At 35.8% G+C, this 25,122-nt stretch overlaps 2 protein-coding genes across 13 annotated transcripts in view; one reads left to right on the plus strand and one right to left on the minus strand.

Annotated features, from left to right (window-relative positions):
* The window catches only part of CAB39L (calcium binding protein 39 like), a 101,883-nt gene extending 96,603 nt beyond the window's left edge, over window positions 1-5,280 (minus strand). For 6 of the 7 annotated variants that reach the window (XM_027116321.1, XM_027116324.1, XM_027116325.1 and 3 more), the window contains exon 1: window positions 5,146-5,218. The gene's annotated coding sequence lies outside the window, so the exon portion shown is untranslated. Of the gene's footprint in view, window positions 1-5,145 lie in introns of all 7 variants that reach the window. The other variant, XM_027116318.1, reaches the window with a different exon arrangement.
* Window positions 5,281-5,339: 59 nt separating this feature from the next.
* SETDB2 (SET domain bifurcated histone lysine methyltransferase 2) overlaps window positions 5,340-25,122 on the plus strand; it is an 81,409-nt gene continuing 61,626 nt past the window's right edge. Inside the window, exons 1-6 of one of the 6 annotated variants that reach the window (XM_027116308.1) lie at window positions 5,341-5,955; window positions 7,941-8,083; window positions 11,560-11,925; window positions 17,881-18,006; window positions 19,028-19,093; window positions 22,113-22,209. In XM_027116308.1, coding sequence (XP_026972109.1) covers window positions 11,910-11,925; window positions 17,881-18,006; window positions 19,028-19,093; window positions 22,113-22,209 — 305 coding nt within the window. In that variant the 5' untranslated portion in view covers window positions 5,341-5,955; window positions 7,941-8,083; window positions 11,560-11,909. Of the gene's footprint in view, window positions 5,956-7,940; window positions 8,084-11,559; window positions 11,926-17,880; window positions 18,007-19,027; window positions 19,094-22,112; window positions 22,210-25,122 lie in introns of all 6 variants that reach the window. The other 5 variants (XM_027116307.1, XM_027116309.1, XM_027116313.1 and 2 more) reach the window with 5 other exon arrangements.

Below are 25,122 nucleotides of genomic sequence, written 5' to 3' on the forward strand. Positions count from 1 at the left end.
ACAGATTATACAATTGGGCAAAAGGAGAGGTAAGAATTTGAAGTTTTACATCTGAGCCACTCAGAAGATGCTTATCCCATTAATCAAGATAGGAAACATGAAAGAGGAAGAGTAGTATATAAATTGAGTAGATCGAATTGTCCAAAAGGCTGTGAGAAATGTGTGTTAAGTGCTTAAGAGAGCAGAACTTGACTTTAGAATTAGGGCTCATTTGCACAAAAATGATGGTTTAAACAGCAGGAACAAATGAGATTTCAAAGGGAGAAGTCACAGTAAAGGCAAAACTTTAGTGTTTCAGTTCCCCTATCCTTTAAAAAAAACAAAATAGGGCTTCCCTGGTGGCGCAGTGGTTGAGAGTCTGCCTGCCAATGCAGGGGACACATGTTCGTGCCCCGGTCAGGGAAGATCCCACATGCCGCGGAGCAGCCGGGCCCATGGCTAAGCCTGCGCAACCGGAGCCTGTGCTCCACAACGGGAGAGGCCACAACAGTGAGAGGCCCGCGTACCGCAAAAAAAAATAAAAATATATATATATAATAATTTAAAGTTTACTCCTTTAAGTGAAATATGAATGTCCCATGTGTTTACCTCACAATCATTTTCAGTAGTTAATGGACATTCTCATGATTCAGGCATCCAATCAATTTCATTGATTAGCTGAACACCACAAACTGCAGTAGTCATTTTGATCTTTATATAGGTTTTTTTTGTTTTTCTTTTTTTTTTTAAATTGAAGTATAGGGACTTCCCTGGTGGTCCAGTGGTAGAGAATCCATCTTACAATGCAGGGGATGCAGGTTCAATCACTGGTCAGGGAACTAAGATCCCACAGGCTGTGGGGCAACTAAGCCCACGTGCCGCAAACTACAGAGACCACATGCCCTGGAGCCTGCGTGCTACAACTAGAAAGAAGCCTGCACACTGCAAGGAAAGATCCCGCATACCTCAAAGAAGATCCCGTGTGCCGCAACTAAGACCCAATGCAGCCAAAAATAAATTAAATAAATAAATAATAAATCTTCTTAAAAAATAAAAATGAAGTATAGTTGATTTACAATGTTGGGTTAATTTCTACAGTACCACAAAGTGATTCAGTTATACATATATACATTTATTATATTCTTTTCCATTACAGTTTATCTCAGGATATTGACTATAGTTCCCTGTGCTATGCAGTAGGATGATCTTTATATAGTTTTAAGTCATTTTTTATTTTTAGTCACATCATTTAATTTATTCCCATAATGGACCTTATTGGTTGAATACCAGAAAAATAATGGTGAAACACACCAAATTAAGGAGGAATATAGAAATATTTCTGAAAATCTCAAAATGTTCCCCCAAAGTGACATTTGTATGGTCAAAATTATTTACGAGGCCCAGCAAGGTATTTCTGGTACTTCAAAAATAAATTTAAAAAGAGGAATGATTATTATATGCAATTTAGTACGAGGGGAAAACCTATCACATTTTAATTTTTTTTTTAAATAAAGAGGTGCTTGTATTGTTACTTATATGTGGAATCTAAAAAATAAAACAAAGGAACAAATATAACAAAGCAGAAACAGACTCAAAGATACAAAGAACAAACTAGTGGCTACCAAAGGGGAGGGGCGTAGGGGAAGGGGCAAAGTAGGTGAAGGGGATTAAGAGGTACAAGCTACTAGGTATAAAATTAAAAAGTTACAAGAATGTAATATACAGCACAGGGAATATGCAACTGAGTCCCCGTAAAACTGAGTTCCTCTGCTGAGTTTATTATTAACCTCTCTATCCAAAACTTTATTCCATTTCTTGTCCCACACCTGTTCCTCTCAAGATAGAAGAATATCAAACTAAAGGGGGTACTGAAATCAAACAGGTCCTGGGGGGGGTCCTCCTGTGTACAAAAGCCCCTCCATTTCCCCCATTTTTTGTTTGTAAAAAATGTCTCTAGTCTTCCAGGCTTTCCCTGAGTTCCAAAGAGCAGGCACAGGCAGTTACTAATTAGGGAAATGAGAGAATGCAGAAACAAAGGAAAAGCAGTTAAACAAGAAAAATAATGGCAGTAATTCGGCAATAAAGCAGAATCCTAGTTCCTCCTCAAGGGATATACATAACAATCTGACAGATATCTTTGTCAGGAACTAAGGCCCCCCACTCACCCAGGTGGAGGACAGTGACTACATTCTCAAGCACTAGACCCCAGACTGGTTGGAACCAGAAGATTGATGATTGAGATTCCTGAAATGTCATCCTGCTACCTCACCACCAAGCAATCAGAAGAAAGTCATGAATCTTGCAGCTCTCACCCCCAAATGTTGCTTTTAAAACTGATCCCCTGAAAACCATCCAGGAGTTTGGGTCTTTTGAGCATGAGCTGCCCATACTCCTTCCTGGGCCCTACAATAAATGGTGTACTTTCCTTCACCATACCCAGTGTCAATAAATAGGCTTTGCTGCATGGCAGGTGACCAGACTCAAGTTTGGTTCAAAACAAATACAGTCAATATTTTATAATAACTTCGTATGATGTGTAATCTATAAAAATATTGAATTACTGTGGTTTACACCTGAAAATAATATAATAAGTCAACTATACTTTAATAATAATAAAAAAGAAGTGCTTATAATCACTCTAAAACCTTCACTCATAAAATCTTTTGAATTTTTTAAGTACCAAACACAAGAATTCCAAACAGGTTCTGAGAGCAGTTTTTATTGACTTTTTTATGCTCTATTAGATAAAGAGATTCTAATAAACATTCTGTCACAAAACATATTCATTTAAAAGGTATCATCAAATTTTTTCTTTTATAATTAAACGGTGCGTCACTTGATAATGGGGAAAAAATCTAAATTTGTATATATGAGATTGCAAAAAAAAATAATCTCTAACATATCAATCTAAGTTAAATGACTTTTACTTAGTTACTTAACATTGTTCATGCAAAAGTGATATTTTAAAAAATTTCTACAGATCTTCAGATTATATATTATGAAATCTAGAGAACTGTATTCTTCAAAGAAAAATCTGAAGACAGTTACCTAATTTGTTATTTTAAAATTACATACAGAACATATTTACGCAATATAGTAAACGTAGTATTTTGACTTTAAGTTGTGTTAAAAAGAAAATAGATTGGGATTGATATATATATACTAAATGTATAAAATGGATAACTAATAAGAACCTGCTGTATAAAAAAATAAAATAAAACAAAAAAAAGAAAATAGAAAAGCAATAAATTTTCTTCAGCAGAAGAGATCGAAGGCACTAATGTTTGGTATCATTTACTGAGATTGTAAGCTTTCAAGAAAAAATGCAACTACAGCATTATTACTTGAGGGTTCATTTTCATTATCTAAATTTCCTTATAGTAGGATCTCATAAACAGACCTCACAAAAGATTTATGAACCTGTCCTCATTATTACTCACATGTATAAAGTGGAAGCAACAAATAAATTTAGTTCAAACAAATTGAAGGTCAAGTTTTCCAGAAAGCAGGTTAAAAAATTATGTTTCAGTTAGGCTAAAAAAATGTATATATCCATACCTCCCAATTACTGTATGTTTTAAATGTATTCAATCAACAATTACACTTTTGAATGTATGCCAGTAACTATGATATGTGAACGCTATCCAAAAGTTTTTGCAAACATTTACTGAGCAGCTCCTTTGTGTTATCGCTGTTTGTTAGCCACCAATAGCTTACTTTTTTTTCTGGCTGCACTGCACAGCTTGCGGGATCTTAGTTCCCCAAACAGGGACTGAACCCGTGCCCCCTGCAGTGGAAGCACAGAGTCCTAACCACTGGACCGCCAGGGAATTCTCACCAACTTTACTTTGATAGCCTATACAGTCCTCCCTGGAAATCCGCCCAGGGTTGGTTCCAAAACTCTCCGCAGACACCAACATTCCTTATGTACATAGTACCTAGCCATCAACTCACCACTAAATTACTGATACTGAACTCTTGCAATTTAAGTTTTTAAGACTCATGAATAAAAAGTAAAATTGTAAAAGAAAATTAATTTTCAATTATTATTTTACTGCTGTTCTCTTTGGTACTCCTGCCATGGTACTTTTGAGTTGGGTTACCAGTTAACCTTGGATAAATGAAAACTAAACTCAAGGCAATAAGTGTCTTTGCTTTCTTCTCATGAGTGTCAAAACTGCTGAAGTTAATCACAAAATATTAACCTTTTAGCTAGGTTTTCAGATCCGATAAAATTTCCCCTCAAATGAATGACCATGCGTGCATTCTACTTCGATTTTTTAAAATAATAAGGAGGAAAAGGAGGTAATTCCTGTCTCCCTCCTCCCATCCCCAAAGAGCTGAGAAGTTAAGATGCTTTTTCTTACAAAAACCTCTCCCTACCCATGACGAAGCAACCAAGGATGCCAAGGCAAACCCGGAGATTCCTAAATCTTTAGCAGATTGTAACAAGGAAAACCAAAATTTGACAAAATTCTTCCTTCATTTCCACTGTTTCTGCAAAGATCAACTATTTTCTTGCTTTTAAAAAAAGACCACTGCAGGAATGCTGGCTTTACACTTAATGAATAAAACTGCCCTAACGCAGAACCTGACGCTCACTACTACCAAAAGAGGGCCTTAGTCAGAGGTTAACTACCGAGTAGGGCAAACACTTTAGCAGTCACTCCCTTGCAAACGACAGAAAATGAAGACGTCTCTTTCGAATCTGAGGACAGTCGTGAGGTATCTCCCCCTGTCCCCTTCCATTACCAGCCTTGTTCCTTTCTGAATCAGGCAGTCCATCAGCCAACCTCCTTTGTCAGTAAAGAGGATTGATGGTCAGAATCTTTTCGAGACAAAGATTATTGGAATAGTTCCCTGGAACCCAAGGTATCACTGTTAAGGCATCAGAGTCCTCGCCAAGCCCCGACAATAACAAACCAACCAAAGCCTGCGCTCCCCATCACCGCCACCATTTATCGCTCTTCCTAGCCAGGGCTGAGACTCAGACCAGGAAAACCTTTCCCTTTCAGGGAAGTAAGAAGGCGCCAGGTCTGTTTCCTCAGGCCCTTCCTCTCCTCCACTGCTCCCTCAGAACACCTCTACATCTTGAGCTGCTAAGTACGCTTTCAACCGCCAAGCAGCCCCGTCCCAGACACACCCAAGATGGCTCCAACCACCTACCAGAGGAAACAGCTGAGCCACCACTCCAGCGATGCCGTCCTCTCGACTGCGGATATCCCCATTGGTCCAGCCAGAGAGCGCGAGACAACCCGAGAGTTCTGACAGCCAATCGGGAGACGGCGCGCTCCGGCGCTCCCGCGTTGCCGACGGTACGCGCGCGGAAGTTCTGAGGCGTGGACCCAGTGGGTGTGCAGCCGATGGGCTCCGGGCCAGGTGGTGGGAACCTTCAGTGTCCGACTCCTCCCATTTTGGGTTCGCGTTAGGCCTGGCCGTTAGGGTTTGGGCGGTCCTCCGTCCCTGCTGAAGCGAGGCGGGACTGTTTTTGTTGAGGTGAGGTCTAGTAAATGGTGAAGTACTTCCCGGCCAGAGGGTACCTGGGTCCGTGGGGTCTCGGTGGCGTGCAGTGGGAGAGGAGTCCGACCCGCGAGGGAACCCAGCCTCGCCAACGGAGCGGGAGGCGTGGAAACCGCAGTCGAGCCGGTGTAACCGAGGCACGGTCGTGGTTGGCCCTCCCGACGGCTCTTTCGGCCCAGCACCCGGGAACGCGGCGGAGCTCTCGGCCGCGTGGATCCCAGCCCTTGTCACCTCCCTTCTTTCACCCACGTGCAGTCCCGGGCTGGAGAAGGGACTGCGGGCGCTCTGAGTTCTCAGCCCGCATTCCAGTCTCTTGTCACCCGGTGCACATCTTCATGTGAGGTGATTCCTAAGCAGCTGGGGAACCTGAGGCTGTAAAAAGGGCTGCGGGGAGTGGACTGCAGTCCAAAATCCAGAAGCAGAATTTGATGGTTTAACCACTGACCCATTTCACAGGTAAGACCACACAAACCCTAAATAAGTAAAATCATCTACCCAAGATCACGGACTTGATGTCAGATCCTAAGAGCTCCTGACTCTCGTTAACCACAATCCAATAAGAAATTATCCCCAACAGGTAGTTAAATAAGGAACAGTATGTAATTGTGCTCTTCGGCACGTGGAAACCTGCAGTGAGCTCTGCATGTATTAATGAGGCGGTAGATTGAAATAATCAAAAAACGGGCTCAAAAATCAGACTGCTTGGTTCCTTAGTTGCTCTCTGCCACTTACAGTGTGGCGGCTTTAGCTTCCTTGTGAGAAAAACGGGCATGCTAATTTATCCCACATGATTGTTAGGCACATTAATACGAACACGTGAAGTATTTAGAAGCCTGCCTGTCACATGTTTTATATGCAATAAATGTTCATTACTGTCATCACAATTAAAACATAATAGGAAATGGTCACAGTTTCCTAAGAGCCTATTTGTAAAAACGAAAAGGAACCATAAAATGAAGCGAAACAGACTATTTTTCTGCCAAAATGAAAAAGAAGGGGAAAAATATGAGCAAATTTTAAAATCCTGTTACACTCTCAAATAACACTGGTTGTCTCTGGATGATGAGATTATGAGTGATTTAAATTTTCTTTGTGCTTTACTATATTTTGCAAATTTTCTTCAGTAAACATGTTTTAATTTTGTAAGTTCAGTTACTTTTAAATTTTCAGAAGGTATGAACAACACTGGTGAGAGCTTTCTTTAAAACGAAGCTATTAGTGTGCTTATATGCTACAGGTGGAAGTATGAATTGGTAGAACATTTCTGGAAGGCAGTTTGGCAATATGCTCTAGAAGGCTTTAAAATGGACAGTCCCTTTTTGAAAGTTATATACTTAATTTTTAAATTAGTGCATTTTTACATTCTCCTTTTATGAAATTAGAACCTTACAGATACAGAGCACAATCCACAATCCATTACCTACCCCCTTCTCCCATTCCACACTCAAGACTTTGATGCAGAGCCTTCAAGTCCTTTTTTACACTTACATATTCTCTGTAGGTGCATATATGCATTTGTAATTCTTAAAAATCGAAGTGGTATCATACTATATAATTTTGTAATTTTATTCACTTGACAGTGTTTTTGCAGTGTAACGTGTTATTTTATAGCTTGTTATGTTATTTACAGCTCGTTTCTTTCACCTGCTCGATAGTGTTCCAATGTATGACTGAATTGTTCTGTTAATGTAAAATATTTATCTTTGTCTCATTTTCATGTTAAATTATATTTTGTTTGATATGTACTATGTAGCGCATTTTATTTACCATTCTCCTCTTGATGGACATTAGGTTGTTCAGTTTTTCACCTTTCAAACAGTGCTGCAGGGATATCCTTTTATTTGTTTTGCTGTGCACATGTGCTGTTTCTCAAGAATATATACCTAAAAGTGGAATTGCTTGGTTTTAAGTTATGAACATTTTTAATAGGCATTGCCAAATTTGCCTCCAAAATACTTCTACTAATTTACACATCCTACAAAGTATGACAGTTCAATTTCCCTACAATCTAGATCAACATGAGATACTATCTTTGTACTTTTTGTCCATCTGATGGATGAAAATTATACTCATTTAAAAATTTTTTTCATTCTCTGATTACCAGTAAAACTGCAGTATCTATTCATATGTTTATTGACCTGTAATATATATGTTTCTATAATTTCTTTTTTTAAATTGCCCATTTTTCTATTGAATTATCTTTTTCCTAATGATTTGAGGAGTTCTTTTTGCGTCCTGGTTACTGTGTATCCTGTATAGTTTTTAAAAATTTCTTTAGAGTCTGTGGCTCTGTCCACTTTTTGTTACCATTGTTAAAAAATGTTACAGACATTTTCTCCCAACTCTTTGGTTGGCTTTTAACTTTAAGTTAAAATTTTAAGTTTGTTAGTTTTCAATTATTTATTCTACAGATAGATTTTTCTCTTCTTTACAATCTTTAGGTCTCTTTTTATTTTACTGTATTTCTCTAAGACTTCCAGTACCAAACTTCCATTGGTGGCAAGTGTCCCCATCTGGTGCCTGACTGTAACGAAAATGCTTCTGATGTTTCCTCATTGAATATGATATTTACTTCTTTGTTTTGGTAGGTAGTCTTTATCCGGTTAAAGAAATTCTCTTTTATTCCTAGTTTGCAAGAGTCCTTGTCTTCCCCACCGCCCCCGCCCCATGGCCCCCGGCCCACCCCAGAATAGTTGTTGACCATTATTGAAATTCTTTTTTGTGTCTTTCTGTATTTAAGATGATAGTTTTCCTCTATTTATCTGTTAATGTAGAAATTTACATTGAGTAACTTTACAATGCTAAACTTTTTGGGTATTCCTGGTATAAACCATACTTTGGTAACATACTTTTACTCTACTGCTGCATGTTTTTACTTACTATATTTGCTTCTATACCAAGAAGTGCGTTTGGCCTTGAGTTTCTTTTCTTATGCGTCAAGGTTACAGTAACCTCAAAAAAATGTTGAGTAGCCGCCCATATTTTTTCTGCTCTTGAACAGTTTGTATACTATGGAAATTATCCATTCCTTGAAAGTTTTGTAGAATTCTTCTATAAAACTTTTTGGACCTGGTATACTGGGAGTGAGAGATGGGGATGTGTGGCATGCAGCTCTGGTAAGATCTTTAATTGTTTTAATTTCCTTTTCGTACTTATCCCTCTAATTTTTTTTTTCTTTTTTTCTTGAGCCTAGTTGGTAGTCAATAAGTTCAATTAGATATTCATGGTGAATTGTTCTGTCAGTGTAAAATATTTGTCTCTTTTATTGGTTTTCATATTAACTTCTATTTTGTTTGATATGAATGTTTCTTCTTGTATTTGCTGGTATGTCTCTTTTTCACATCCCTTCATTTCAACCTTTTGATGACATTTTGTGAGATTTAAGTGGGTCCCTTATTTTAAAATATAGCTAGGTTTTGCTTGCAATTTAATCTGAGAGTCTGTCCTTTAATAAGTAAGACTGAACACATTAACCTTTTTTGTGATTATTAACATAATTGGCCTTTTTCTTGTCCTCTTATTTACCTTGCTTCCCATTGTATCCTTTATATCTTATATTTTTCCATTTCTCATTTTAATTGAGGTTTGCCCCAAGGTTTTAATTGAGGTTTTCTTTGTTCTGTTTTCTTTTTCATAGATTACTTTTACATTTTTTTTAAAGATTTATTTATTATTTTTAAATTTTATTTATTTTTGGCTGCGTCGGTCTTAGTTGCGGCGCACGGGCCCTTCGTTGTCTTGCGCGGGCTTCTTTAGCTGTGGCTTGCACGCTCGAGGGTGCGCGGGCTCTAGTTGAGCTGAGTAGCTGCGGGGAGAGGGCTTAGTTGCCCTGTGGCATGTGGGATCTTAGTTTTATGACCAGGGATCGAACCCACGTCCCCTGTATTGTAAGGCGGATTCTTTACCACTGGACCACCAGGGAAGTCCCTACTTTTACATTTTTAACACAATTATTAAATTTATATTTTCCTAACAAAGTCTGCATTTCGTTTGTATTGATATCCTCCCTACGAAGAACTTAGTATGCTTCTACTTTATTTTCTCAGATCTTGCAAGAATCCTCTTCCATCCCTCCTTCAGAAAAGAATGTAAATTTCCTATGGTTATATCTTCCAGCAATTTGGTTTCGTCATTAAAACCCATTTTTAATCTGTAATTATCTAGCATTAATGTGTTTTACTCATTTATTTACTCACTTTTGCTTCTTTTACCTCAGTACTTCCTTCTACGTTAGTTTTTATTCATGAAGTACTTCTTTATTTCTTTCAAAGTCTTTGAGTGTCTGTAAAAGCCTTCCCCCCAACCCCCACGTTGAAAGATACCTTGGCTGAAATAGTATTCTGGATTCAGACTTATTTTCCCTTAACACTTTGCATCTGGCATTTCTGATGAGAAGTCTGAGTACCAGTCTAATAAACATTCCTTTTAGATAATCTAGATTTTCTGAAAGTTTCTGAGACTTTGTCTTTCTTCTTGATATTCTGAAGTTTATCCATGGTTTGTCTAGTGGTATGTATTAAAAAGTTTATCTTGCTTGATGCTCAATGGACCCTTACCCACACTAGCCACATTAGTAGGCTAATGTGTTTTCCAGTTCTGAGAATTTTTTGGTCATTATTGCCTCTTCATTCTAGTTATCCCTCCTTTTTTTTCTTTGCTCTGTGTTCTGAGTGAATTACTCAACTCAGTCTCTCAGTTTACTAACTGGCTCTTCATCTGAGTCTATGCTATTATATCTATCTATTGAGTTTATTCAATAACTGTTTTTATATCCAAGATAGCCAATTGGTTATTTTAAAAAATTGTATGTTTTTTCATAGATGAGGTTTCCTTCTTTAGCTCTTTGATATTAAATACAGTATTTGCTTTAAAATTATTTTCAGGATGCTCTATTAATTCTCCTCCTTAATATAAGTTCATCAGTTTGGTAGGCTTGTTAAGTCTTTTTCATGGTGTAGCTTTCTTCATATGTTTGATGGTTCTTGGTTGTGTATTCATCTCCTCTGAGAGGATTTACTCTTCCTTTTGCCGTGGTGATGTGTTTGTGGTTGGCATTATCTCTGCAACTTCCCATCTGTTTCCTTTCCCCAGAGAGGTCGCACAGACTCAATCTATAGAGAATTCCCTTTTTGTTTTCAACATGACTTTATATTTTTAATTACAAAAAAAATTACCATTTCTGCAGATTTGGTGTGGCAGTGGGAGAAGAATGTATATGTTGACTAACACCTTGAGACTAAAATTGCTGATCTCTTTTTGACCTTTTAGTTCTACCTCTAGGTGTATATCTTCAGGAAATAATCAGATATGCATAAGATATATTCCAGCCTTATTTATTATACTGGAAAAATAGAAATAATCTAAATGTACACTATACAGGTTTATAGTACTAATTATTAACTTATTAAATTTTAATAATTGCATAATTATTGTTTATAATTGTTCATATTACACTAAAGAACATAATAGTTGTTCTTTAGTGTAATTTAATATATGGATTATTGACCAAAGTACATTATACAGCCACTTAAAAGTCATATTACAGGAAAACATTAATGACGAGAGAAAGTACAGGATATATTATCAATGAAAGATTATAAAAAATTATACATACTAAAATTCAAATTTTGTTTTAAAAGTATATATAGTGAAAGAATAATAATAATTGCTAGCATTTATTGAGTCCTTTGTAATGTGCCAGGTATTCTAGGTGATTAAGTCTTAACCTCACAACAATCTTTTGAGGTAGTTAGCATTATTATCCCCATTTAAAAAGTTTTTTAAAGTTTTATAAAATGGAGTTAATTTATATTAATTAACATATATTAAGTAGATAGTTCTTAATTTTTCTGTTAATTAACATACTAAGTAGATGATTCTTAATTTTTCCGTAATTTTCCTAATATTGATATTTTACATGTTTTTCCAGTTAATATGTATTCTTTTTTCATAATAGTTCATGCTGTTTTAAAAGATAGCGCTATTGTTATAACAATCTCTTTTTTCTTATATATTTTATTATTTACCAATATGCACCATTCCTTATTGTTTTCCTTACAGAATGTTTCATGCATTCATGGACCGAAAGATGGAGTTGGTTTTTATTTTTAAAATAATATTGTCAATGATCTGATACGACTATATGTATTCACTTGATGAAGATGCATGGACTTGTCATTAAGTTGGACTAGTGATCATTTCTGAAAGTTTCTTCAACCACAATTTCTACTTGAAAATTCAAGTATCAAAGAATATTTGGTTTAGAGTGGTATAATGATGTATTTTCTCTGAGTACTGCAAATTTCATAGAGACCACAGTTGGATTCCAGTTATATTCTACAATCAAAGTGATTCAGTTCTTTGATAAAGTTAATTTCGAAGAATTTTATGTTTGTAAACAACACCAAAAGATGGGAGAAAAAAATGGTAGGTTGAAAAACCATTGTTAAACTTTATGTTTAAAAGTATATAGACTACTTAATGAAGCTGAATTGTGGAATTTTCAAGGTTTTTCTGTGCAAGTAACTTTTCTGAATTAGAAAGAATTAATAGGATTTATAGGACTTACTCTCATGTAGCAACAATTTTGATTGTCTTTATAATTAGTTGTGTATCTGTAATACTAAGTCAGTACCTTAATGTACTTTTTAAAAATATACTTTGGGCTTCCCTGGTGGCGCAATGGTTGAGAGTCCGCCTGCCGATGCAGGGGACACGGGTTCATGCCCCGGTCCGGAAGGATCCCACATGCCACGGAGCGGCTGGGCCCATGAGCCATGGCCGCTGAGCCTGTGCATCCGGAGCCTGTGCTACGCAACGGGAGAGGCCACAACAGTGAGAGGCCCGTGTACCGAAAAGAAAAAAAAATACACTTTCTTCTTTTTAGAAAACTTACAGATTTACAGAAAAATTGATAGTACAGAGAGTTCTCATATTCTCTGCACCCAGTTCTGCCTGTGATTAAAATCTTACATTTGGCTGGTACATTTGTTACAATTAATGAACCATTATTGACCCATTATAATTAACTGAAGTCCATAGTTTATTCTTATTTCCTTACTTTATGTCTTTTTCTATTCCAGGATCCCATCCAGTATACATTACATTTACTTATGTCTCCTTAGGGTCCTTTTGCATATGACAGTTTCTCAGACTTCCCTTGTTTTTGTAAGATTTTGTATCCAAGTGTTTGTAAGATGCCCCTTCATTGGACTTTTTTGACTGATTTTTGTTTTTCTCGCGATTAGACTGGGGTAGTGGATTCTGGGGAGGAAGACCATAGAGGTAAAGTGTCAGTTTTATGAAATGATATCAAGGGCGCATGTTACCAACATCATTTCTCACCTGCTGTTGTTGAGCTAGATCACCTGGCTGACATAGTGTTAAGTGGCTTCTCCACTGTAAATTACTACTCTCTTTTTTTCTCCCTTTCTCTACTATACTCTTTGACAGGAATTCACTGTGTGTAGCCCATACTTAAGGAACATGAATTTATGCTCCTCTTCTTTGAGAACAGAATATTTACATTAATTTTTCAGAATTCTTCTGCAAGGGAGATTTGTTTCCTTTCCCCAGTATATGTTTTATTCAATCATTTATTTACATCAGTATGGATTCATGGATACTTACTGTATACTTTGGGTTATAAGCCAGTACTGTTTCATTTTGTTCTTCAAATTGTCCCAGGATTAGGCATTTGGAGCCCTTTCGGTCAGCTTCCTGTCTCTTTGACATACCCCCATCAATGTAGGTGGTTTTTGTTTTGTTCTTTGTTTTTAGCACTTCCTTATTTTCTGGTACTATATGATGCTCCAGGCTCATCTTGTATATTGGCATAGTCCTAGAATGAGCCATTTCTTGAATGAGCCCTCCTGGTTCCTTTTATTGGAGAATGGTATTACAAACTAAGATCTGGGCAGTAGGTATATTCATTTGTTATTGGGTTGTCTTGCTTCTGGCCCTCTCAGCTGACAGAGCAAAGTATATATAAATATAATTGTATATACACATATCTATAAATATTTCTATATGTAACCATCTGTATCTGTATTGAGCTAAACATGAGTTTATACTGATGTTTCTGGCTCTAATCCATTACCACATGGATTATTCTAGCTTACTCTCCTTGCTTATCTATAAATTCCCATTATCTGTTATCCGTTTATTTAATTGCTCGATTCTAGTATATGTGTATAGCAGTATCAGAAGTACTGTAAACTTATTCCCAGGTGTGACACCTCAGTGCTTGTGCAACTTCCTTTTGCCTATAGTTTTACAGAGTCCATTTATTTCCAAAGTTATTTAGGTCAGCACCTTTTCCACTCAGCCCTTCAGAGAGGTTGTGTATACATTCCTTCCTGGGATCCCTGATCTCTTAAATGATATTTTAAAATTTGCATACATTAAGCTTCACTCTTTGTGCTTTCAAGTTCTATAGGTTTTGACGAATGCATAATGTCATGTATACACCACTACAGTATCATACAGAATAGTTTCACCACCCTTTAACATACTTGTAATATGCGGATTGTTTACAGATTGTAGTACTAATTTCACTGGACAGTTATCTAGGCCAGCGGTTTCAAACTTTCTTTTGGTCTCAGGACTACTTTATACTCTTAAAAGTGTTTAAAACCCCTAACAGCTTTTGTTTATGTGGATAATATCTATTCATATTTACTATATTAGAAAACTGAGAAGCTTCAAAAATGGTAATTGGCTTATTTTTTTTTAAATAATAAACCCAACATGTTAACAAATTACATTTTTATGAGACATAACTATTTTCTGAAATGAAAATAATTAGTGAGAAAACCATTGTTTTATATTTTTACAAATCTCTTTAATAGTTGGCTTAATAGAAGAGAGATTCTCAGGTCTCCTTCTGCATTCAGTCTGTTGTGATATGTTGCTTTGGTGTAAATGTATAAAGAAAATGAAGCTTCACACAGACAAGAAGTTGGAAAAAGGAAGAGTATTTTAATAGCCTCTCAGATAATTATGGATATTTTTCTTTGATACAACTACAAAACTCAACAAGTAGTCATTCCTTCAAGGTTAGTTATAGTGTGGAATCTGAATTCTTACCAGTGAGCTTTTTTTTACACTGTTACATTAAAAATCCATTGGTTTGTCTTGCACTTTGATGGGCCTTTTACACATGTATGATTTTATAACATCATGCATTGGCCACTTGGAAAACATTGGTTCAATGAATTATGCAGATTTTTCCAAATGTTGACACATTTAATCATACAGTATTTAAAAATTACATTTGTTAATATTGCTACCAATCTCATCAAAAAGTGATTAGTTATTGAGAAGCTCTCAAGCTTACCATGGCAGATGCAAGTTTTCTAAATTTTCAGTTTCAACTTGATAGCTTGAATTTTTCATTAGCAACAAATGCTGTTACTTTTGTCCTTCAAGTGATAGGCTCCCTTTATTCATGTTTGAGAAAATGTGTACCAAACACCCAAGTTGGAAAAAAACAATTTTTATTAGTGGTTCTTTTAAGGAAAAATGGTTTTCTATGAAAAAAAAAAAAACCCAGCTAGTTTAGCTTACAACTCAAACAATCTCCCTAGTGCTTTTCCTTGAAACAGCCATTGTACTGTGGTAATTATTATTTTTTTTGGTAATTATTTATGTTGCTTTATCAAAGACCTTCTTAAGTGAAATTGGTGGTAAATAATAATAATGACTTACTAGTAGTTCGGTGCAACTGCCTTGATTCACACTAAGGCTCCAACATTTTTACTCACCAGTGCTTTTGAACCATCAGTTAATGTCAATATAGGGAAGAAAAGGGCAAATAATGTCTTGATATTACTATTAAAATAGTTTGACCTAGCGTATTGTCTGAAAGGATTTGGGAACTCCCAGGAGTTCATAGACTACAGTTTGCTGATAACAGGCTCAAAGGTGTCCAGAGATTCTCTGTACCAATGTCCTGAAGCTCTTCAAGTGATGGAGAAATATAGATATATACATGTACACATACCTAGGTCATTATCGATGTATTTAGTAAGCACTCCATGTTGATGTTCTACAGAAGACCCTCTTCTCATTCTACAGATTCTCTCTAATCACATCTATTTTGTGGCTTTAGCAAGAATTTGTGTGCTATTGACTCCAAAATTTGTATATCTGGATCAGATCTTACCCTGGAGCCTGTGCATCCAGTTTACTCACCCTACTTGAATTTCTCACTTGTCTCTCTACCTTTATTCCCTATCGCAGTGGATACCATTATTATACATATGGTTGCCTGAGTCAGAAATATAGAAATCATTCTTGTCTCGTCCCTCTTCCCACTGCCACTTTAGTGATTTTTTAGAAGCAAAATTAGTAACATAATAAGATGCTTAAACCTCTTGAGTGGCTCCCTGTAGACTTCCATATAAAAATAAAGTTGCTTAGCATGGCACTCAAGGCTATGTCAGCCCCTATCTGTCTCTAAAACATAATTTCTCATTCCTTTTGTCCTTTCACATTGCATTTTTTTCAAATGTTGAAACCTTTGTCTGAACTGTGCTATGGGGAAAAAGGAAAAGTAGGCTTAGTCTTGTGTAGTACACATCAGGCCAGAGAGTTAACAGGGAAACAGCACCCCTCCTGAGGCTTCTATGGTAGCAGCAGCCCTAATTAGCCAGAGGTCCCCCTTTGGTTAGATGACTGACAGGGAGAGTTGGGACTCTGAGTCCTAAGCCTCTTTTGAAGAATCTCACTCCATTACCAACTTGGAGGTTCTGGGTTTAATTTTTAATATTAAGGAAAATGTATTTTTTGTAAACTTACTACGCTATCTGCTCATTAATCCTCCCAGTGGCTTCTCAAGTGACCTTTCTACAGTGCAGTTACTGTTATGTTTCTCCTTTGCTTGAGGCCCTATTCATTTTAAACATTTTATACATTAATTTTATATATTTTATAAATAATTTGTGTTTAACATTTTAGGTATTTTTTGTTACTTTTATTTTTATTTGTTTATTTATTTTTGCGGTATGAGGGCCTCTCACTGTTGTGGCCCCTCTCCCGTTGTGGAGCACAGGCTCCGGATGCACAGGCTCAGCGGCCATGGCTCATGGGCCCAGCCGCTCCGCGGCATGTGGGATCTTCCCGGACTGGGGCACGAACCCGTGTCCCCTGCATCGGAAGGCGGACTCTCAACCACTGCGCCACCAGGGAAGCCCCTGTTACTTTTAAACATGGTGTAAGATTTGACTTTCGCCAATTTATTTTAATTGCATTTCTCGTATTTCTGTTTTCAGCTTTGAAAGGATGATTTCGCTAGAAAATTTTTAAGGTGTTAGCTTGCTGGGCATCTGAAATGTTGGCTTATCTATATAACTTTATCTATAAAAGCTTTAAACATATTTTGCCTCCTGTAAGTGTGAACAAAAAATGTTACCTGCCATTTCAGTAAACAGTGAATATTGCCTGCCATCAAGCCATCATCCACTGCATCTGCCCCCAGCAGCACGCCCTGAGGGGAATTCAGAGTGTAGAAAAACCGGATACTAGTCCTAGATAGTTAAGATGCATGTCTGAGGAATAACTTCAATGAGCCCAAACTCTTGCATCTCCCCAGACACAGAAAAGCACTAAAATCATTAAACTGAGATGTCTGTCTTTTGTGATTAGCAGTAATCTTTTGATGTTTGACTACATGTTTTATTACCACCACCCCCCAGCCCCCACTCCCCCCAGCAAAAAACTTCTGTATATCCTGGCTCCTCCCTTACCTCTTCAGAGAAGTTCCTCAGAGCTGTCTGAGAGGCTGTTTCCCAGGCTGTGGTCCTCAGTAGTTTGCCAAATAAAACATAATGTGCAACTTGTTTGTGCGTTTTTCTTTCAGTCAACATAATTATTAAAAAGTTACTATCAAAGATAGTTTTTAAAGCATTATTGTTAGACATTTAGTTATTTCAACAATTGTTGAGATGTTTCCTTCTGGAACCCTCCACTTCCATACTCAATGGAGGTTATGTCCTTGAAACTTTTAAAATGAATGTGTCTATAAATACACCCACTCCCACCCCTAGAATGAAGTCATTCCTGCTGTTTTCCAGTCAAGAAATAGTGTCACTACACAGAAAGAAAAATAAATTGTTTAGGCATTTAAAGTTAAAAAAAAAAAGTGTCACTGAAGTTTTCAACACATTTTTTTTTTAATTATCAGAAATAAGTGAGATACCCAGGTCATATTTTTTGCTTGTAGGTCGTTGTAAAGAAACAGTGACCAAAATCTTTTTCTTCAAGGAAAGTAATAGGCCAGTTAAATTTTGATTTTTATTTAGAAACCAAGTATATTTTTAATAACATGTGCCTTAGGAAAATTATGTCTACTGAGCTCTTAGGCTATTATTTTTTCTTTAGGTGATGCAAAAACTTTCTGGATGGAGCTAGAAGATGATGGGAAAGTGGATTTCATATTTGAACAAGTGCAAAATGTGCTGCAGTCACTGAAACGAAAGATCAAAGATGGATCTGCCACAAATAAAGGTATGAAGCAATAAAAACGTTCAGTACATTTAATGCTGAATATTACCCACTGATAATATAATATAATTCTGTTTCCAGTATTGCTGTTCGTTTTAAAAGTCAAATAACTTCTTTTGTTTTTTAAGAACCTAACATCAGTTCTACCTGCTTTTTTTGTGTGTGTGTGTGTCCTGCTTCTATAAAAACTTGTTTTTACCATACTGTGGACATTTTGTAAAACTGGATGAAGCTGGTTACTTTGAATAATAGCTGCTGAATTTATCTCTATTTATCTCAGGCTACCTTCTTCTCCCTCATTTTATCTTTTTTTTGGGGAGTGTATTGCAAAACTCATTGTAGAACATTTGGTACATATAGAAGAATATAACAGAAATTATGTATTACCCAATCATTCAGAGATAACTTATTTTCTTTAATATAAAAGTAAATATATAAATATATTTTGCCTGCTTTAAACAGAACTTGCCTTAGTAGTCTTCAGAAAGCAAACCTTGCGTTCTACATAGGCAGGCAGTTCAGTCATCCCAGTATTTTTTCTGCTTCTTTGTCTTCAACCTAAGTGGTTGTAGAACATAGACTTTTATATGGAAATTTCCTTCATTCCATCAGAACATATGATTTTCAAGCAAAATCTCCCCTGACTATCCTTTATTTTTCCCCAGGATATTCTTAATACTTTATGGATGTTCTTATAACATTAATCTATGATGTGCTTGTCCACAAAATTAATAGTATTTTTCATTTTAATATTCCTTCTCATTCCTTCATGAATCAGATATATCTAGGTTTGAATCCAGTTCTGCCACTTCCTAGCTTATTGACCTGGAATAAACAGCTTAACCACTAGGCCTTAATTTCTTTGTCTTTAATGTATTTAGTAGATAATCATAAGAACCTCTTAGAGGAGTTGTGAAGATTGAATGAGATAAAATATGTAAATTGCCTAGTACAGTAGCTGACATCTTGAGTGAAGGTGATACTGCTGCTGATTGTTTTCATTCTTTTTTCCTTTCCTTAACAGAATACATCCAAGCAATGATTCTAGTGAAGGAAGCAACTATAAATAATAATTCAACTTTGATAAGGGGTATGTACATTTCTAATCCCAATCTAGAATATTCTCTGCTGTTTTCTTGCTTTGAAGCAAGCCAGCCTTAATTATGTCAAGTTAACTGAAGACAGTTTAAAAATAAAACTGTAAGATCCATATATGGAAATCAGTTTCCCTAGTAAACAAAAAGTCCTACCCCATAGGAAATGCATACTCTACTAAACCTCTCCGGGAAGAATTGTATCTCTTTTTCAAAAACGCTTCTACTATAAGAAGGGCAAATAGAATTCCAAGACTCCAAACCACTATAAACCTATTGATACTTTGTGTAAAGAACAATACTAAAAGGCACATTCTGGTATAGATAAATTGATGGAAATTTTTTTCATTTCTAGATTATTATTAGACCATCAGTCTAACGAATTTATTTTAGAAGTAATTGAACAAAGATAATGTACCAGGATTATAAAAAGAAAAATTGAAAAGTTATTTTAGATAAACAACAAGTCCTGTATAGCACAGGGAACTATATTCAATATCCTATAATAAACCATAATGGAGAAGAATATGAAAAAATATGTGTGTGTGTGTGTGTGTGTATATATATATATATATATATATATATATCTGAATCATTTTGCTGTACACCAGAAACTAATACAACATTATAGATCAACTATATGTCGATTAAAATTTTTTTTAATTAAAAAGCAAGTTATTTTATCAGAATCACTGTCCTATAAATCTTAGACTATCATTAATTTGCTAAAGTGTTGAGGAGGTACATTTACTAAATTTTAATTAATATTGGTAAATAATTATTTTAACTCATAATTTGGAGCCATAAGGTTTTAAATCTCTGAAAAATGGCTTAACATCATCAGTTTAGTTTTATTGATTTATTGATTGATTGATTATTGATTGCTGTGCCGAGGCATGCGGGATCTTCGTTCCCTGACCAGGGATTGAACCCATGCCACAGCAGTGGAAAAGAGGAGTCTTAACCACTGGACCGCCAGGGAAGTCCCAAGTTTATTTTAAAGAAAGCTTTTGTTATTCGAAAGTATTTTCAATTTCAGTAGCTAATGTACAGTTTTAGAAGAGTAGATTCTTTAAGAAAACAGTCTTTCAGTATCCTTCAATAGCACTTGGAATCAACACATCCTTAAGGGATTACATTTGCTTTGCAAGAGAAGCTTTTAAATGCAGGAGGTGGTAAGAGGAATTAATTCTAAGCAACTTTTTTTTTTTTTCTTTCTGAAACAATCTTTCCCACTAAAAGAATATAGGTTGGGTTTTGTTTTGATTCTTTTTTTTTTTTTTTTTCCTGCGGTACGCGGGCCTCTCACCGCCGCGGCCTCTCCCGTTGCGGAGCACAGGCTCCGGACGCACAGGCTCAGCAGCCATGGCTCACGGGCCCAGCCGCTCCGCGGCATGTGGGATCCTCCGGGACCAGGGCACGAGCACGCGTCCCCTGCACCGGCAGGCGGACCCTCAACCACTGCGCCACCAGGAAAGCCCTGTTTTGGTTCTTTTAAAGATTTCATCAATAGAAATACTGAGTACTATAGTTTCATATTTTTATATATAGTTCATCTGAAGTGTAACAAATTTATCAAAATAAATTTGGTAGAGCAATGGTAGAGCAATGTTTTAAAAGTAATTGGGGAGTTACGTAATTGACATTGCTAGCATATGTACGGATTAAACACTTTCTAGTAATAAAGATTCATGTTAGTATTTATATTAAAAGGAATACTGAGACTGGGGGAAACAAAAGGACTTGGTGTTGAGGTCAAAACAAGCCATCCCAGATCCAGCCTGAATTCTCCAAACCACTAATTACCTTTAATTTTCTTTGATTGTGTATAATTCTGTAAATATCTGCTGTATCCCCATACAAAGACTTGGATACTGTTTTCTTGAAAGAAATTATTATTTCTCCTTTCTCCCCTTATCTAATAGTTAATTTAAAATCTCCATGTTTTTTAGTAAATCTTATTTCTAACTATGCTTATATTTATTTGTTTTGTTCCTATTTGTTAATATGGCTTTATATGGCTCATTCAAAGAAATTAGCTGGGAAATTCTTAACTTGTTAAACTTATTTAATTTTTAATCAGTTATTATATTATTTACTCAGCTCTCTTCCACTATCAGATTTTAAATCTTCTTTTTTCACCTGTATAACTAAAGAGGGTTTTTATGCTAATTAGCCAAGGATGACCTTGGATTATAACTTAAACTATTCTTTTATTTACTTAAACTTTTTTTTTCTTTTTAATAAGAGTGGTGTGCACTAAAGGACCAATGCAAGTTAATAATCTAAGGCAGGATGAGAATCACTTTTTTTCTTAAGGTCCACTACTACATAGGAAGAAGCACAATTAAAAACAATTTTTTAAAGCCAAACATAGACTATTCTACGTATCCATTTTTTTCAAAATAGGAGCAGGAAATCTATAACTTTTTCATTAAATACATAGCTTATTTCTATAGTGAAGTCATGTTAGAAAGAATAGATGAACTTGAAAAAGAAGAGACAACAAATGAGATGAAATTAAGTGTGGAAAGATATAGGAGAAACTAAGAGAAATATGAAAATACAAATGGAAAGACAAAAAGAGATACCCAAATACCTCCCTCTCTCCCCCAAAAGTAGATAGTAATAGAATAATGAGAAAACAAAAGATACATAAACTTTCAATTTTGTGACCTTAATAGAGCCTTTAAGAGTTATGTTTTTTTGTAAAATACAAGCAGAAATAGGGATACTTGATGTTTCACTTTAAAGGTTGATTAAAATTCAGATAAAGGTCGGCCAAACTACAATTTCTGCAGTAGAAATCTCTAAGTCTTTTATTTTATCCTATCTTATTTTCTTAATGTTTTTGAAAATGTTGACACCTAATTTTTTGGCTCAATCTTGAAATCGTAATATGTTTTCAGATTTAAGGGCTATATATATATCTAGTCAATAAAGATACTATTTAGATTTTACAGTGAGTGATTTTTAACTTGGCATTCTTGTTAAGTTTGTAATTTTTTCATGTAGATCATACGTCTGTGACCCAGAATGCACAGGAAAACAAATCAAGTTCATTGCCCTCTACATCACATGAAGACTCCTTTCCAGAAGACTATACCTCTCTGTATGTATATAAGTTAAATTTATTTATGTCATTAATGCTTTTGCTCCCAAAAAGGGATTTACTGTTGCTAATCATTTGACGTAAGAGTAGATAAAATATATAAAAAAGGATGCTTTCCCATCAAAAGTTTTAAAAGTTGTGTATTTTATGTACATCAGACTTGTCAAGAGCTGGGAAATCAGTTGGCATTCTGTGAAGCCATGTTCTGCCTTGTAGTTCAAGGTGTCTAATGACAAAACAGTTCTCAAGCCAGATAAAAACAGAGAAGCCCCTATAGTGACTGATAGAAGTAGTCACTATCATCAGTTTACCCCTACCCAGAGACTGGCAGAAAGATGCAGACAATACCAGATAACCCTGCTTTACCTACGTATCCGTTGTTTACTTACAGCATTTTTGTGTTTTTGCAGGGTCAGTAACTAGATCTACAGCACTGTGCATAGGATTGGTTTTCTTTATTTTTGTTTTTTTTCCAGTAAAGTATCTTCATACATGTAAGAAAGTTGATCTTCCTCCCCACAAAATTGGATTGAAATTAGGTTACTTAACTCCTGAGATTTGTAGTAGGTTGGTTTTCTTTCATTTGTTTTATGAAATGAAGCTTAGATAAGAAAAGAATCATTTCTTTTTTTTTTTAAATTAATTTTTAGGAAAAGAATCACTTCTGAGGTTCATATCAGTATTTCATTGCCATGTTTTTCTAACTTTTCTTTATAAATATAAAAAGATTTTTTCCTTTGTTAATTGCCTGATAACTTGAGCCTTACACCTCTTGATTTTTATTAAATTAGTCACCAGAAGAGTACTTGTAAGCCAGCTTAGCTAACTTTCTTGAAACCCTAAATTCCAAATTACAGATTTTACCAGCATGTTTACTCCTACATTTTAGCCGCAAGTAGTTCTAATTGTCTATTGTTCCAGTAATGACTAACTTAGAGCTGTACTTATTAAGTGTCACATGAGGAAATTACATAAAAATACATTGTAAACTGTAAATTACTGTACAAATTTTAGTTTTTATTTAAGAACTAATGATAGCTTATATACAATTTTCTCTCTTGCATATACCCTAAGTTAATCCCTTCATATTCAGAGAAGAACTTTTTGAATCTTCAAATTGTATTTCATATTCCCCTTCCCCCAAAATAGGGGAAATCAAATGATGACATTTGTAGAAAAGAATGCCACAGAACCCAGTTTGGAACATAATTTAGTTGGTTACATCAAGCTGAAAAGGGAAATGAAACATTCAGTTTACCGGTTGTACAACACTGTAGCTATATAAATTACTTGAGAGTAAATTAGCCTATATCAAAACAAAGAACAAAGCTGTGAGAGCCTAAGAGAATTTATTACAGTGAATACTGAGTGAAACCAAACAAAGGGATCTATATCTTAGGTAGACAAGTAAATAGTACTGCTTATAGTTCAGAATACATTATAATGAAAAAGTGGTAGAAAGGAACTTGGCACTTAATAATAGGGGAAAAGCAATTCCAGGCACAGGCTTCAAAAAACAAGGAAATATTGGATACCTAAATAAATAAATAAATAAAAACAGAAACGTATTATAGTAGACTAGGCTAAAGAACATAGAAGTTAAATGGAAGAACAAAACAAAAAGTACATTATAGAATATATTTCTTACTATGGGATGTACCCCCAGCATGTTTCAAAAATACTAAAACAGACTGAAGTTATTTAAGGGAAAACATAACCTTACCTTATTTTTTCTGCTTTTTTTTCCCCCCTCATTTTTAATGTATTAGGTGCTACTGCATTGTAGTCCATGGGTGGTGATGGATTTGCATTGATCTTTGAGCTGCATTCTCATCCACTATTTTTTGCTACCTTTTTGAGAAATCTTAAAGATTGAAAACATAAAAAGGGAGATGGCAGAAACCCATACTCACACCATCCAGAATTAACAGCTATTAACCTTTCATTGTATTTGCTTCCAGTCTCTTTTTTAAAAAGAAAACAAAACACTATAATCTCTTTGAGCCATACCTAACTTCTCACCATGACAAAGTTCCGTTGCCCTCTCTGCTTCTCTAGGAGCAGTCACTATCATCAGTTATTTTTCTAGTTCATTTTTTAATATTTATATAGCCATAAATAATATATAGTGCTATTATAGTTTTTAAAGTTTACATAAATATTCATATATGTACCTTCTTGTTTTACTCAGCATTAGTTTTTTGAAAGTTTTTTAATTTAATTTATTTATTTTAATTTTTTTGTCTGCGTTGGGTCTTCATTGCTGTGGGCGGGCTTTCTCTAGTTGCGGCGCAAGTGGGGGCTATTCTTCGTTGCGGTGCGTGGGCTTCTGATTGCGGTGGCTTCTCTTGTTGCAGAGCACAGGCTCTAGGCATGCAGGCTTCAGTAGTTGCAGCACATGGGCTCAGTAGTTGTGACTCGCAGGCTCTAGAGCACAGGCTCAGTAGTTGTGGCGCACGGGCTTAGTTGCTCCGCGGCATGTGGGATCTTCCCAGGCCAGGGCTCGAACCTGTGTCCCCTGTACTGGCAGGCAGATTCCTAACCACTGTGCCACCAGGGAAGTCCCTACTCAGCATTAGTTTTGAGATCTAATCATGTTGCTTCTGTGTTATAGATCTATTTCATCTCCTTGTTTGGATTTCCATCATGTGAGAATACATTTTATTAATTCCATTCCTTTAAGGATGGATAATTAGATTGTTCCAAATATTTACTGTTACAAATAGTAGTGCAGTGATCAGTTTTATCCCAGCCTTTCTTTTAAGAAAGTATTCATTGTGAAAGTCAATTAAGGAAATTAAAGGTATAGTCTGGGATCTTTAAGATTACCCCAAATCAGGACTTCCCTGGTGGCGCAGTGGTTAGGAATCCGCCTGCCAATGCAGGGTACCCAGGTTTGAGCCCTGATCCGGG

Source organism: Aethalodelphis obliquidens, unplaced genomic scaffold (assembly GCF_003676395.1).
Source record: "Aethalodelphis obliquidens isolate GAN/ISIS:26980383/991018 unplaced genomic scaffold, ASM367639v1 scaffold16, whole genome shotgun sequence".
Lineage (NCBI taxonomy): Eukaryota > Metazoa > Chordata > Mammalia > Artiodactyla > Delphinidae > Aethalodelphis > Aethalodelphis obliquidens.